The sequence below is a fragment of the Polyodon spathula genome, chromosome 4 (assembly GCF_017654505.1).
Source record: "Polyodon spathula isolate WHYD16114869_AA chromosome 4, ASM1765450v1, whole genome shotgun sequence".
Classification (NCBI taxonomy): Eukaryota; Metazoa; Chordata; class Actinopteri; order Acipenseriformes; family Polyodontidae; genus Polyodon; species Polyodon spathula.
In genome coordinates, this window is record NC_054537.1 from 70,528,645 (window position 1) to 70,544,430 (window position 15,786).

General features: G+C 37.1%; 1 protein-coding gene across 1 annotated transcript in view; it reads left to right on the forward strand.

The window, feature by feature from the left end:
• Positions 1 to 5,354: 5,354 nt before the first annotated feature.
• cdkal1 (CDK5 regulatory subunit associated protein 1-like 1) overlaps positions 5,355 to 15,786 on the forward strand; it is a 410,621-nt gene continuing 400,189 nt past the window's right edge. The window contains exons 1-3 of the mRNA XM_041248498.1: positions 5,355 to 5,526; positions 6,722 to 6,876; positions 11,365 to 11,477. Of these exons, the coding sequence (XP_041104432.1) occupies positions 6,725 to 6,876; positions 11,365 to 11,477 (265 nt within the window). The 5' untranslated portion in view covers positions 5,355 to 5,526; positions 6,722 to 6,724. The remainder of the gene's footprint in view (positions 5,527 to 6,721; positions 6,877 to 11,364; positions 11,478 to 15,786) is intronic.

A 15,786-nucleotide genomic window follows, 5' to 3' on the forward strand; every position in this document is an offset into this window, starting at 1 on the left:
TAGAGTTAGAGATTTCCAGTTACGTATTTATCATTCATACAATTCCCAAAAATAAAGTGAAATATATCATTTATTTCTAGGTTGTGATTCTTTGTTTTTACTTGCATTTTTTCTCAACTAATGTACAAATGCTGTGGCTGCTATTAGCTGTAGCCTCGGTCTATTTGACTTAGTTTTACCTCAGTTTGGCTGTCCTGTTGAGAAGAGCAACTTGATTGGTCTTCCTGCCATTCAGTGTGTTAAATCCAAGTCTTGAGTGTGTGTCTGGTGCCGTTGACTTGCTGCTATTAAAATCTACCCTTTTAGAAACTAAGAATATTGTTTGACATGTATTTTGTAGAAACATTATGAAAGTGCAAGAATCCTTTGGTACTGGTGCATGGTAAAGCAGTGTTCATTTTAATTAGATCTGTACAGTAAATGCAATAGTGCATTAGCATTTTTCATACCCCCCCCCCCCCCCCCCCCCCCCCCCCCCCCCCCCCCGCCTTTGTGACCGGTCTTACAAACACTGCCAGAATGTTTGAGAGAGGACAGAATTGATAGTTAACATTTTACCACAATGGATTGTATTGTAACATTGGGAAAATTTCGAAGCTTTAAAAATATTTAAATAAAAAAAATTATTATTTTATAGTGTGTGTGTGTGTGCGCATGAAAGTAAATTTGTGTTTTGGGAATAAAGGCAGAAGAGGTTTTGATTTTCAGATTTGGGTGTTTTTTTTTTTTTTCAAAAATAACTTGTGTACAAAATGTAAAGAATACAAATTATTGTAATCTCGCTTTGTATTTTGTTCAATGAACAGGGAAATGCCTTTATGTCCTTTCTGTAAATACAACTATCAGTGAACAGTGTGACCAAGAGGTGTCATTCTTTACCTTCGAAGAGGATGCCGTGTAGAAATTGTTTTTATAAACTGAAGGTTTGAAATTGCCAAACCTTGAATAAGAGCAATAAAAAAATATGAAGCAAACTTGTGTCTGGAGATTATTAAGACATGGGTGTTGTGAGGTTTGTGTTACTGATTTGGTGCATTCCTGAATCTCAGTAGTGTAAGGGGATAGACGGAGGCAGACTGTAGCGATGGATTCAATTGTAAGGCATGCAGACAGGAAGGGACTCAGTAAACTGGAGTTGTGACTGTACCTGGTGATAGTTGAAGATGTGCTCGAAAACTGGTTAAAAACAGTAATTGAGTGGTGTAAAATCTTGGAGTACCACAAGGGTTGGTACTTGAACCCTTACTGTTCCTCGTTTATTCGAATGGCTTACACAGTGCAAGATTGTTAAATTTGTAGATACCAAACTTGAGGGAGTAATGGTTCAAAGGTTTTGAATTTGCTGTGTAACTGGGCAAACTTGTGGCATATTGGGCATAATAATTAAGTTGATGGAAATGGGGAATAAAGACTGAAAATGATCAGGGGCGGGGCGGGGGGGGTGGACTCATTAAAACTCCCTCACCCATGTGGTGAAGCAAGTAAAAATCATTTGTTAGGCTACATTGTCAATAGTGTGGAATATAAGTCTAGGGAAGTTATGCTGAGATTATACAATGCCCTAGTAAAGCCCCACTATGAAAAACTGGGTAACTAGGCAGACCCCAGGACTTAATGACATGAGCTATGTCATTAAAAAAGATTAAAATAATTAAATCTCTTCATCTAGAAACAAAAAAAAAGGGAAAGAAGGGACTTTATTAAAGTCTATAAAACCATAAATGGTATAGTTAACCCAAGACACTGCTTCAGATTTAGCAGAGTATAACAAGAGGCCATAAATGGAAGCTGATTAAAGTTTAGAATAGAAGGTAGGAAGCACTTTTTATGCAGAGTTAAAAATGCACATGCAGATATGCAAGTTTATCATGGAGACAGACTGGTGCCTTCAGATTCCACTTTCAATAGCTTGTCCTAAAGTATTACCAGACCAAATCAGCAGAATTATATAAGCTTGATGTGTAGAAATTTAAGTGTGACAATACTGAAGGTTGCACAGATAGCCTCTACACTTCCAGGATTTGTGCATTAAATAACTTGTGGTAAACAATGTCCATTGGCAAGTTTTCATAAGAATTTGCCATGGGTTTCCCTAAATAATTGAAGGAAATGAAAGAGAGGCACACCATCTCCTTATAGTCTGTGATTTTGCACTACATGACTTGGTTCCTAGTTTCATCACAATGGACTAACTTCTCTAGATACAGTGGCTTGCAAAAGTATTGACCACCCCTTGGCATTTTTCCTATTTTGTTGCCTTACAACCTGGAATTAATGGATTTTTTAGGGGTTTGTCTCATTTGATTTACACAACATGCCTACCACTTTGAAGATGCAAAATATTTTTTATTGTGAAACAAGCAAGAAATAAGACAAAAAAACAGAGAACTTGAGCGTGCATAAGTATTCACCCCCCCAAAGTCAATACTTTGTAGAGCCATCTTTTGCAGCAATTACAGCTGCAATTCTCTTGGGGTATGTCTCTTTAAGGTTGGCACATCTAGCCACTAGGATTTTTGCCCATTCTTCAAGGCAAAACTGCTCCAGCTCCTTCAAGTTGGATGGGTTCCGCTGGTGTACAGCAATCTAAGTCATACCATAGATTCTCAATTGGATTGAGGTATGGGCTTTGACTAGGCCATTCCAAGACATTTAAATGTTTCACCTTAAACCACTCGAGTGTTGCTTTAGCAGTATGCTTAGGGTCATTGTCCTGCTGGAAGGTGAACCTCTGTCCCAGTCTCAAATCTCTGGAAGACTGAAACAGGTTTCCCTCAAGATTTTCCTGGATTTAGCGCCATCCATCATTCCTTCAATTCTGACCAGTTTCCCAGTCCCTGCCGATGAAAAACATCCCATAGCATGATGCTGCCACCACCATACTTCACTGTGGGGATGGTGTTCTCGGGGTGATGAGAGGTGTTGATGGCCAAAAAGTCTCATCTGACCAGAGTACCTTCTTCCATATGTTTGGGGAGTCTCCCACATGCCTTTTGGTGAACACTAAACGTGTTTGCTTATTTTTCTCTTTAAGCAACTCTGGCGACTCTTCCATAAAGCCCAGCTCTGTGGAGTGTACAGCTTAAAGTGGTCCTATGGACAGATACTCCAATCTCCGCTGTGGAGCTTTGCAGCTCCTTCAGGGTTATCTTTGGTCTTTTGTTGCCTCTCTGATTAATGCCCTCCTTGCCTGGTCCGTGAGTTTTGGTGGGTGGCCCTCTCTTGCCAGGTTTGTTATGGCGCCATATTCTTTCCATTTTTTAATAATGGCTTTAATGGTGCTCTGTGGGATGTTCAAAGTTTTGGATATTTTTTTATAACCCAACCCTGATCTGTTTGGAGAGCTCCTTGGTCTTCATGGTGCCACTTGCTTAGTGGTGTTGCAGACTCTGGGGCCTTTCAGAACAGGTGTATATATACTGAGATAATGTGACAGATCATGTGACACTTAGATTGCACACAGGTGGACTTTATTTAACTAATTATGTGACTTCTGAAGGTAATTGGTTGCACCAGATCTTATTTAGAGGCTTAATAGCAAAGGGGGTGAATACATATGGACGCCCCACTTTTCCATTATTTATTTTTTAGAATTTTTTTAAACAAGTTATTTTTTTCATTTCACGTCAGTCAGACGGACAAAAATACAGCCTCCAAATACCCTGATATATTGTACAACTTGTGCTAAAGAAGGAACTATTTCTGCATAATTAGAAATTGACACACTTTACACTTTCCTCTACAGTACTTAGGTTTCATTGCCTTGTGGTAACTGTCTGCTGCAAAATGGTTGAGTATATATGCAGAATGTATATGGAAATGTTGTTGATTAGGGCCTACATATTACAGTGGATATATTGTGAAGTTATTATTGATTAAATTAAACAATGACTTTGTATATGATGTTAAAAGGCGGAATAAACAACCTGTTTATAAATCATGTGTAAGAATTGATGTGGTCATACAGTACTATGTTGTTACATGGTATTGCCATGAAATACTCATTTTAAGTAGTTGTGTTACTTTTATTTTCTTGCTGTTATCCTATAAAGGACCTTTTAGATAACTTTATTTGTCCAAACTAGTTATAGTGTATTAACATTTTCTCCATTATTGTACATACTAACACGGAGCAATTCTAAACTGGAGGCTGGCAGTTTGCTCGGAACATTGAACATTGCTGCCCCCTTCTGTTCAACTCTTAACGTTTCCATTGTGCAACTACATTAGCAAGAGTGATATTGCTGCAGAACATTACATGCTACAACCCGATCGCATAATAAGGGTGATGAATTTAGGTACTAAGTTTATTTCATAACAGTCACCTAACCCTAAAACTAAGGTTCGTTGGGTATTGGACGTGACTTTAAATGCACACAACAATAAGCTAACCTTAAACCTAAGGGTCATTGCGTGTTGGCTGTGGATCACCAGCTATATTCTCACAGGGTAATCACAATGTTCAGTGTTGTCCGTCTCCCACACCCTGTTTATGGTCACGTGGTAGGGGTGTGGCGGGTGAATGAAGCACGACATAAATTACCAGTTGCGCACCCAGAACTAGCCCATGTGAGCTCCCTGCGAGAGCCTTCTTTCTGCAGCAACATACACTTGACTTTAACAAGTTACTGTGTTCGAAATGCAGCATTCTTCTGTAAACACGTTCTTAATGTAATAACATGCATGTTTTATGATTATATGTTGAGGTACGCAAATGTGTTGAGTTTAAGAATACAAGTTTATATCTAGATTTACAGAAGATTAAAACGACACTTAACAATGATCTTATTGTAGTAATACAAACAATATTACTAAAATGTTTGTATTTATTATTACCAAGGTTTAGAAAACATGTTCATTAGTTTAATAGCATCCTCACACACCTTAGTGTTTTGCTGGGGAATTACGTTTTTCTGGTCACAACACAACAAATTTGCTTCCTGTTTTACAATAGCAGTGCAACTGAGCGTCACTTTTCTGCACATACAGTAGCCGACTTTTTTCTAAATGTGGGAATGAAATAGCGTTTTGTGGCAGGATAAATTGACTTCACCCGAATCAAGAAGACCTGCAAAAAAAAAAAAGGGACTGGATCTTTCAACATGCCACTCATCAAACTGTATGGCAGAATCGTGGACCATTCTGTGGCTGTGTTGGCTCAGTTCTACCAAAAACAAACTCTTAATAAACCCCATGCATATTTTGTTATCATTCGACGTATATCAGGATTTAATAACATCTGTCATATTGAATATAATCGTTTTAATGCAGCCTGTCAAATGTTCCCGCTCAAAGGCTCCCCCAAGCTTTGCTGCCTTTGCGTCTGTGACAAGTTTGGCTTTTAACGGATGCCGTAGCAAGAAGAGGTCAGAGGGAAATCCAATATGGTAGAGTCCAGTTAAAACACGTCTGAGAAGAGAGAAAACTATCCTGCAAACCCGAACCTGTGAAGACAACGTATATCCCTGTGGACATTATATTAAAGGACTCTTCTCACCTTAGCTGGGGAAACTTTAAATACTAGAGGTGAGGTGTGTTTGTGCATGCTACAGTTAAACTGCAACACGTGTGCGCAACTGCCTGTTTGTTTTGCTTCGGAAATGCGTGGCAATGCCAATTAATAAGTATTTAACACTGTAAAAGTTACATCAACGTGTGTTTTTGTGCAGTCATTTCCGAGTTAAAATAAACACGTAATACAAAAAGCAATGCACAGGTAGCTATTTTCCAGTACCGGTAAGGGGATGGGAAAATCGTGGAATTTCTAGGATTGTCTTGCTGATTTAAATTAATTATCAGCTAATAAAAATTAAATGCATGTTTAAAACAAACGATGCATCTGTAGAGCACCGTACTGTCTTTCAAGTTAAAATGAATGCAATATTTTATTTTATAACTCAATATATAATATAAATATATATATATATATATATATAGGAGTCCATCTCATCCATCCATCTAAGTGAGTAACCATATCAGCACTATCTGTATAGACCAAGTGGAGGTGGCAGTACAAGGTAATATTTTATTTTGAGTGTTCTAAATAAGCAATTAATATACAATTAACCATTTGCTGTAGTTTAGTTATAGTATATTAACCAGTCAGTAGATATACCATGCATGTATCTATCATTATTAGACTGCCATTTGAGCTCATATTTTATGTGTACGTTGAGGGTTTTTTGACACTTGATAGTTAACTGCTACAGTAAAACCATGAATAGGTTAGTGCTTACCATAATCTTGCCTGTGAGGTGGTGGCGTCTTCCCATATGCGTGCGCAACGGATGCTCTTGCCGATGATTTGTCATTGGAGTACTGTGTTTTTTTTGCTTTTTTTTTTTGTTTGTTTTGTTAAGCACTTGTTACATTTAAGCACAAAGTGACATTAATGTGACCCTTTCTGCTTGGCTTTGCTTTACTTCCTTGGACTTAAAACGGAGCGTATGGCTTGCATACACCTCTGCTACTGTATATAGCAGGAGGATGGGGAATTAGTGTAGAGTGGCCAGAAAGCTTCAACGAGGGAAGGAACTTATACTTACCTTGGCACTGGTATAACCAACAATTATGATGAGGCAGCGTGCACAGAAGGAATAATGTATAAAATATTTATATTGATCTACCAGTGGAAATCGTTAATTTTGATCAACAACGGGCCTGTAAGATTATAAAAAGTGTAAAATGTATGTATAAACATTGACATTTTCTTGTTTTTCAGACCATGCAGGCTGCTTGTGATTCAGTACTAGATGACATTGAGGATATGGTGTCTGCACAAGATCCCAAACCACATGACCGTCAGTTTGCAAGGAAAAGCATTGTTCCTAGAGCCAGCAAAAGAAGACAACAGACTGAAGACCCCCAGGCTGATAGGTAATGGGTGCTCTTAAACTTCCTGGTGAAGGGGTAGTTTTCAGGTTTAAGATCTATCTATCGATCTATCAATCTATCTCCTGATTTAAACCATATAACATTTAATATTGACCTAAAACAATTTAAAATTGTACAGATGGCCCAAATATAACCTCAGAATGGTTAGGTAACCATGGTATAATAGAAGTTTCATAAAGGAAAAACATTTTCCAACTAATTGCTAGAAAGCTTGCGTAAAGTTTTTCATGCAAAATTCAAGCTATTTTTAAAACCTATATTGTTTTTAATTCATGCACTATAACTCAGGTACTCGCTTGAAGTAAGCAGTTTTTATTGTATGACATATTTCATCACTATGCCATTCCAAGGGTTTGGAATTATTTTAAAGTACATAAAAAAAAAAAAAAAGTAAATTCCAAAGTAATTCAGTTTGTAGCTCTGCAGTACAAAAAAATACACAATGTATTAGCACTGGTGTTTTTCCATTGTTTAGGTTTATACTGTATGTATTGTGCACTTGAAATAAAATATACAGTTATGATGCAAAATACGATAACTGTCCTGAGTTCACTAAAAACACCACAGACACATTTTTGTAAGGATTCTTTTTGACAAGCTCTTCCCTTGAAGATCTGAATGCTCAGTTTTCAAAAAAGCTGCTTTTATTTTATTGAAATTTTTGGTGTGTGTGTTAAATACTTTTGAGAGCTTTGTGGATGACAAATGTGCTGTATTTTGAAAGGGATTACAGTACCCTACTCATGACGATATGTAAATATAATACACATTTTAGACCTGCAATGTAACATATAAACATGCATTCTCTAGTCAAGCTCCAGCACTCCAGTTTTATAAAAGATTCATTCATCTGAATAAGGACTTTTGGCACAAGCGATATTCCATGCCATGCAAAACTTGCTTGAGTAGGGTGGTCAAACATATTTTTAGATTTCAACAAACAAAACCCCAAAAATAGGTTATAAATAGTTTTTACTTAAACTCATCTTAATGCTTTTTTTATGCGCCAAATTCAACTGCATTTCCTGCCTGGTGGCCATCTTGGATTTAAGTTTTTTTTTGTGAATGTGCTGCTGTTACTTCATTAAGTACTCACAATCCACATAAAATACAGCGTCATATTTTTAAGTTCTTGGGCAAAATGTAGTTGTATACTTTGCGTTGACCTGTGATTGTGAAGTTGACCTCTGACTTAACAAGACAGCAATACTGAGGATGAATCTTAGATTTCCTCTCAAAACTGTGCAGGGCTGTACATTTAGATTTTTTACTACTGGCCCCTTGGGCCACTGAGGTAGTGTTTTTACTGACACAGATACAATTTTAACTGGCCCAATAAGTACAAAACTGTATTACCCTGCTCGGCAAGTTAATAGCAGAGTAATGTATTAGTTTGTGTGTTAGCGCCATTAAAAAATAAATATTTGTTAAACCTTTTTGTAGATTTAACATGTTTTAATGAGAAGACAATGTATCAGTAATGTTATCTGCAATAAATCTGTCCAATATTTCATTTTTAAACTATTGTGTTATTTTATATACTGTTATTTTGGCTTCAGAGTTGCTATGGCATCAGTAAATTTAAAGGAAAAAAAAAAAAAAACTTCCCAGTTTTTCACTGTGGAAATTTGGTAATCCTAATGGACAGTGAAAGAAACTGAAGTTCTTGTAGAAATTTTGGCCAGACACCAAAATCTTACAGAATTTGACAAATAAAAAAATAGTAAAATATAGTAAAATCTTTTCTCAAATTACTTTGTTTAATGCCGACATTTGGAGAATCATGCAGAATTTTCAGAATCCTACTTTCAAGAAATGTATTCATTAAATTAGTGAAGTGCTCCCCCGGTGCTTTCTTCCACAGCAATATGTAAGAATCTAAAACATGCACTGTTAAAAACCAGAGCAATACATCAATAGCTGCCGTCTTTCAATATGCCTTGCAGGACATTGGTTCATACACCATATAAACGAGCCGAGTGCACTTGCAAACTGCATTGTGAACACAAATGGACTCTTTCCTGAAAAAAACCCGGGGGGAAAGAAAATGCAAAAAACTTTAGCTCACACGCATATTCTTTTATTATGGTTTTTCATTTTTTTATGTTTAGTAATGTGTACGGTAACCAAAGAGAGCCCAGAGTGTCTTCTGTACAAGTGGCTAAGCGAAGCCTTTCAGTATATGCTGTTGTATTATTTCAACCATTTAACATGCACACATTGCCGTGCTTGTCACGAAATGAAAATACTGTAGTCAAGATTTGAAAGTATGTGTACAAATGACTCGTTTTTTTTTTACACTCGAACCCACAACCGCGCTGTTACCGGGTAAAGTATTTATACTAATCCTAATAATAAACACTATTCGAACAATAATCATAATAAAAATAAGCGTTCTCAGATCGTTGTCGCTTGTAGCCTCTCCCAAGTCAGCACCAATCTTCCTGCTGATACGAACGGGTCCTGTAAAGATTGTGAATGGCATTTCTGACCTGAACGCATTGTATCCCAAACAGTGTTCCCTAAGACTAAAATGCATGCATTTTTCACAGTAACTAGTAACAACCTTCGCACTCAGTTTATTAACTTTCGCAAGTTATTATCATAAATATCAACCTCAATCGAGACTCCAGGCTCTCGAAGTAAACCTATTATTTTGAGACCATTCTTACAAAGCATTAACTGTCTCTGATTTCCCTCACATTACTAGTGCAGAGCTCGCTCGGGCACCAGCGAATCTACTGGTACAGCGTGGGCGAAGCAGGCTTCTGGTGATTCTGCCACTGTAGAGAGTGCTACTCATGAACTTTACAGTTTTTATGTCATCATATAATTGGATACTAAAATCAGTGAAGCACAATCTTCCTGCATTATTTAGAAATATTAATACTCCGCTAAACTTAAATAAAAATCACAATACTCACACTTTGATGGTTTTTGTTTTATTTCCCTTTTAAAAAATGACTATTTCAGAACTCATCTGAAGCGTTTTGAAACTGGTAAAAATGTAATCGGCACATTAGTGAAATACACATTTTAAATGTATAGTAATTGAAGACATACCATGTCAGTTTGTTTTGAGAGTTTATTCATTATGTGACTTCACTCCATGTCTGCTGAAACGCAACAAAAAAAAAAGCAATGTTTGAGTAAGACAAAGTTCAAATAAATCCTGTCTATATGAGGATGGTGTGATAATATTCTTCCACGCTACCTGCCTTTTTCTATGAAGCTCTAATTAGCAATTTTAGACCATGGCCGTTTCTTAATTGAATAATATTTTCTGAAGACGAAAAAATGTAATTGTAAAATAAAGTAATATTACATTACTGTAATAAATTAATGACTTGGATTGCATTATTGAGGAGTTTGCTGGTAAAACGAGTGATCAGGAGAGGATTTATGAGTATGTATGTTTATAAAGGTATGTGAAAAATACAGCGAACAAGGGGTGGGGCTTGGCTGGAGATATAGTACTGTGTCCTTTTGCGATTCAGTGCCTTTTAAACCTGTTTTACTCTGAAAAAAATATATTTTAAACAGCGTGTGTAAAATAAACGGTGCATGTGAAAATAAACTGGACCTGACTTGCCTGACAAGCACTGAATAAATGGACTGCAAAGGGTTAATTCACTGACACAATACTCCAAAACAATAATCCAAACAGAAGGCACAAAGAAGAGAAAATAAAGCACTTAACAAAACTACAAAATAAAGATGCTGCACTCTGCAGTGTTTCTCTGACCGTCTCTACCCGCATGGCCTGAGACTCCGACCTACACTATAGTTCCCTCAACTGCGTAGGTTAAAATATACTTTCGGGGGTCTGCCCAAGGTTTCCCTGCTACTGCTGTATTTCCTTTCTTATTTTGTTTATGAGTGGTCTCCTTTTGTTTCTTAGTCTGGCTGCAAAGCTAACGCTGGCTTGTTGATGTCCTGTAGGGGCAGATCTGAGGCAACAACAGAGTGTTAGCCCTATAAAAGAACAATCCCCCCCAAGGCCCACCTCTCAGACATTCAGAGAAAGGGAAAGCCACCCCCCCCCCCCCCCCCCCGTGTCACTTCCATGACTGACAGATCTTCTGAGGCTGCTGCCCTCTTCCTGCAACACTATGCATACGTCAGACTGTCGGCACAGATCTCCTGTTAAACAGTATTGACAACATTCTAGTACTCCAGAATTTTGTAAATGGGCTACTGCTCTCAGATATGTTTATAGTGTAAATAACCCACAACTGATTTATTCCTTCTTGGCTGTCTTTTGTACACGTGAAATGTTTTGTTCATATTGCTGACTACTTTGTCTCTGCCGCCTTTTATGTTAGCTGTCTGGCCTGTTTGTTTCTATGACACAGAGTACCATCTTTTGAATAGCATATGTTCTTCACTTTAAAACAAATAACCTTTGGTTTGTTTTGTCTTTGGATAACATACTCTTCTCCTGGTCTCAGTTGTTATGCTGTGTTTCAGTGTTATCCCTGGTACACAGAAGATCTGGATGCGGACGTGGGGCTGCTCACACAACAATTCAGATGGAGAGTACATGGCTGGACAGCTTGCTGCCTATGGATACAAAATGACAGGTAATACCGGGGTGTATTTATATCTTTGTAAAACTTCCCAATGACAAAGGAAAAATTCCGCAGATATTTAAATATAAACTAGCTGTCTCTGGAGAACATGGAACATGCTTAAAATCCCTTTTATAAAAGTCAAACTGTTCTGAAATAAGCATATGTCACATGGAACACTGTGTTGTGGCATTCTTTAAGAGATTTCCTCACCTGATGTGCAGCTATGATTATTTACTGTCTTCGTAATGACCCGTCCATCAGATCTTAGTTTGCTGCGGATGTAATTTGCCCACACTTGGGGTTACCGGTAGGTGGGATAAATCTGGCCACTGTTTGTTTATGGTAGACAAACTACAATTCGCACAATGTCATACTCTATTTATATAGGACATATTGAACTTAGTTGTGATTTTATTTATTTTTAAAAAATTATCGAAACTCAGTTGTGTTTTATTGACGTAATTTGGCTTTTGGTAAAACCAAATAGTTTAAAACTGAAAAAAGCAACTGCATTTGTGTAGCTAAGGGAACAAGACATGCCATTGTTACTTACGTCACTCATACCAGTGTATTACACAATTAGACACAATGTAGAAAGAATAAAATACTGTTTTTTTTTTTTGTATTTTCCTGGTGCTCCTGTTGTTGTAATCTTATACTGATTTGTCTTGTAAAGTTAGTAACCCAGTAAACACAGCTTATCATGTAATCAAAAATATAAAATAATAAAACAAATTTTATGAAATTTGCATTTTAACAAAATAAAAGGGAATTTGAGTTCCTTTCATTTTCAGCTGTAACGGTGTCATTTAACTTCAAAGCCTGTATAGTCACCACTGTCTTCATCCTCATAAATACTGCCTGGCAAGAGTACTGCTCTGTTTCTTGTTATATTGGCATACATGAATTCCATATGTGTGTTCTTGTTGCCCAACACATTTTGACATTTCAGGGGTTTCCCTTTTGCTTTTCTTTCAGTGTAGGAAGGACATGAAAGACTGAAATAACATTTGTGGCTCAATTTATTTCATGTTTATTTTTACACTTTCTCTAAGTTTCATCATATCTTTATTGAGAGCATCTTTCCCCCTCCAATGATTCTTATTCATTTGAACTTTGGGTGTTTCCGATGTTTTGGATATCGTTGTGACTTTCATTGTTTCCTTTTTCTTTGCTAAACTGATACGTGGTTCTTTCTCATATTTGTCTGTTTCTCATCCCTTCATTGCCTCATTCTTGTGATTCAAATCCACAAACTTAGTTGGGATTTCTGTACAAACAATCCCCAGAACCTCTGAGCCTCTGAGAGTTCAGCTGCCTTCAAATTCACTTTTCAGTGACGATAGATATAATAGGAGCACAAATCGGACCCCCATTACATAGTAGTTACCCTATTTTTTAATTTATAACATAAGAAAGAACATAAGAAAGTTTACAAACGAGAGGAGGCCATTCGGCCCATCTTGCTCGTTTGGTTGTTAGTAGCTTATTGATCCCAAAATCTCATCAAGCAGCTTCTTGAAGGATCCCAGGGTGTCAGCTTCAACAACATTACTGGGGAGTTGATTCCAGACCCTCACAATTCTCTGTGTAAAAAAAAGTGTCTCCTATTTTCTGTTCTGAATGCCCCTTTTTCTAAACTCCATTTGTGACCCTGGTCCTTGTTTCTTTTTTCAGGCTGAAAAAGTCCCTTGGGTCGACACTGTCAATACCTTTTAGAATTTTGAATGCTTGAATTAGGTCGCCACGTAGTCTTCTTTGTTCAAGACTGAACAGATTCAATTCTTTTAGCCTGTCTGCATATGACATGCCTTTTAAGCCCGGAATAATTCTGGTCGCTCTTCTTTGCACTCTTTCTAGAGCAGCAATATCTTTTTTATAGCGAGGTGACCAGAACTGAACACAATATTCAAGATGAGGTCTTACTAGTGCATTGTACAGTTTTAACATTACTTCCCTTGATTTAAATTCAACACTTTTCACAATGTATCCGAGCATCTTGTTAGCCTTTTTTATAGCTTCCCCACATTGTCTAGATGAAGACATTTCTGAGTCAACAAAAACTCCTAGGTCTTTTTCATAGATTCCTTCTCCAATTTCAATATCTCCCATATGATATTTATAATGTACATTTTTATTTCCTGCGTGCAGTACCTTACACTTTTCTCTATTAAATGTCATTTGCCATGTGTCTGCCCAGTTCTGAATCTTGTCTAGATCATTTTGAATGACCTTTGCTGCTGCAACAGTGTTTGCCACTCCTCCTATTTTTGTGTCGTCTGCAAATTTAACAAGTTTGCTTACTATACCAGAATCTAAATCATTAATGTAGATTAGGAATAGCAGAGGACCTAATACTGATCCCTGTGGTACACCGCTGGTTACCACACTCCATTCTGAGGTTTTTCCTCTAATCAGTACTTTCTGTTTTCTACATGTTAACCACTCCCTAATCCATGTACATGTGTTTCCTTGAATCCCAACTGCGTTCAGTTTGAGAATTAATCTTTTGTGCGGGACTTTGTCAAAAGCTTTCTGGAAATCTAAATAAACCATGTCATATGCTTTGCAATTATCCATTATCGATGTTGCATCCTCAAAAAAATCAAGCAAGTTAGTTAGGCACGATCTCCCTTTCCTAAAACCATGTTGACTGTCTCCCAGGACCCTGTTACCATATAGGTAATTTTCCATTTTGGATCTTATTATAGTTTCCATAAGTTTGCATATAATAGAAGTCAGGCTTACTGGTCTGTAGTTACCTGGTTCAGTTTTGTTTCCCTTTTTGTGGATCGGTATTACGTTTGCAGTTTTCCAGTCTGTCGGTACCACCCCTGTGTCAAGAGACTGCTGCATGATCTTGGTTAGCGTTTTGTAAATTACTTCTTTCATTTCTTTGAGTACTACTGGGAGGATCTCATCCGGCCCAGGGGATTTGTTTATTTTAAGAGCTCCTAGTCCCTTTAACACTTCTGCCTCAGTTATGCTAAAGTTATTTAAAACTGGATAGGAACTGGATGACATGTGGGGCATGTTGTCAGTATCTTCCTTTGTAAAAACTTGTGAAAAGTAATCATTTAACATATTTGCTATTTTTTTTTCTTCCTCTACGATTTTGCCATTTGTATCTCTTAAACATTTAATCTCCTCTTTGAATGTTCTCTTGCTGTTGTAATATTGGATTACACATTATTAAATTGCTTCCTAAATATTGTCTTTATTCTAAAGCAGCATTTCCTGGTGAATACATGATAGGATTGACATGCGTGTGAAGTCAACTAACTTGTTGAAGTGCCTTCCTTGCACATTTTGAGATTTAGAAATTCATCACCTCTATAGTCCATAAGGCAGTATTCCAGCCTATGATGAGTGGGGTAGGGATTTAATGAGTCGTCTTACAAGTCCTCTGACCTGTTTACCCTTTTCTCCAGATGGAAATTGGTAAAACGTGGGGTTGGGAAATTTGAGGTACAGAGGTTAACAGGAGGGATATTAAACTTGCACATAGTCTTTCATTTGAAGTCCGCAGGGCACTTTGATTTTTACTGCTTGGGAGTTTAATATTAGCAAGTGTCAGGATGATAAATATGGTGGTTCTCCCTCAGGATAATAGGTGAAGGTAGTCGGTAATTTAAAAGTTTAAATGGTCTTTTAAATAATAGATTAGAGATCCAGCAAACCTATATGTGTGTGCGATTTTAGTTCTACAACAAAAATCTCCTTTTACCTTAGTAGGCAGTGTTTTTGTTTGGTCTGCTATTGAATTTATCATATTCAGGATCCAGTGTGGTGCTTGAACAGATTATTGGAATTGCTGAGAAATAACGAAGTAGAAATAAATACATTTACTAAGGAATGGTGAATATGTGAAAATAATCAACTGTTACGAGAAACTGTTATTTGAACAACGATACGCTACTTTTTTTTTTCACACTTAACATTTTCAGTTTGACTAATACACATTCAAAATGCCAGTGAGATTCCACCTCCTCTTGGCAATAAAATAGGAGTATTAACAATGTAATTGACTTCATAAGAGCACAATAAACATGGACAGCATTTTTTTTTTCAGTGTTGAAAATAAAACTGGGTGGTATTAAATTAGGCTACAGCTTGCTTTAAGTACACCTGTGTGTGTAAAAGTCTGTACATACAACGAATCCTGGGCACGACCCCTCCCCCCCCCCTTCTATCTATCTGTCTATCTATCTAGCGCATGACAGCGTTTGATTTTAGTGGTGTTATGCAGTGCAGTGTTAATATTAGATAAAAGCATACGCATAATTATGACTCATTTCGTTTAGGGATAGGCTACAGA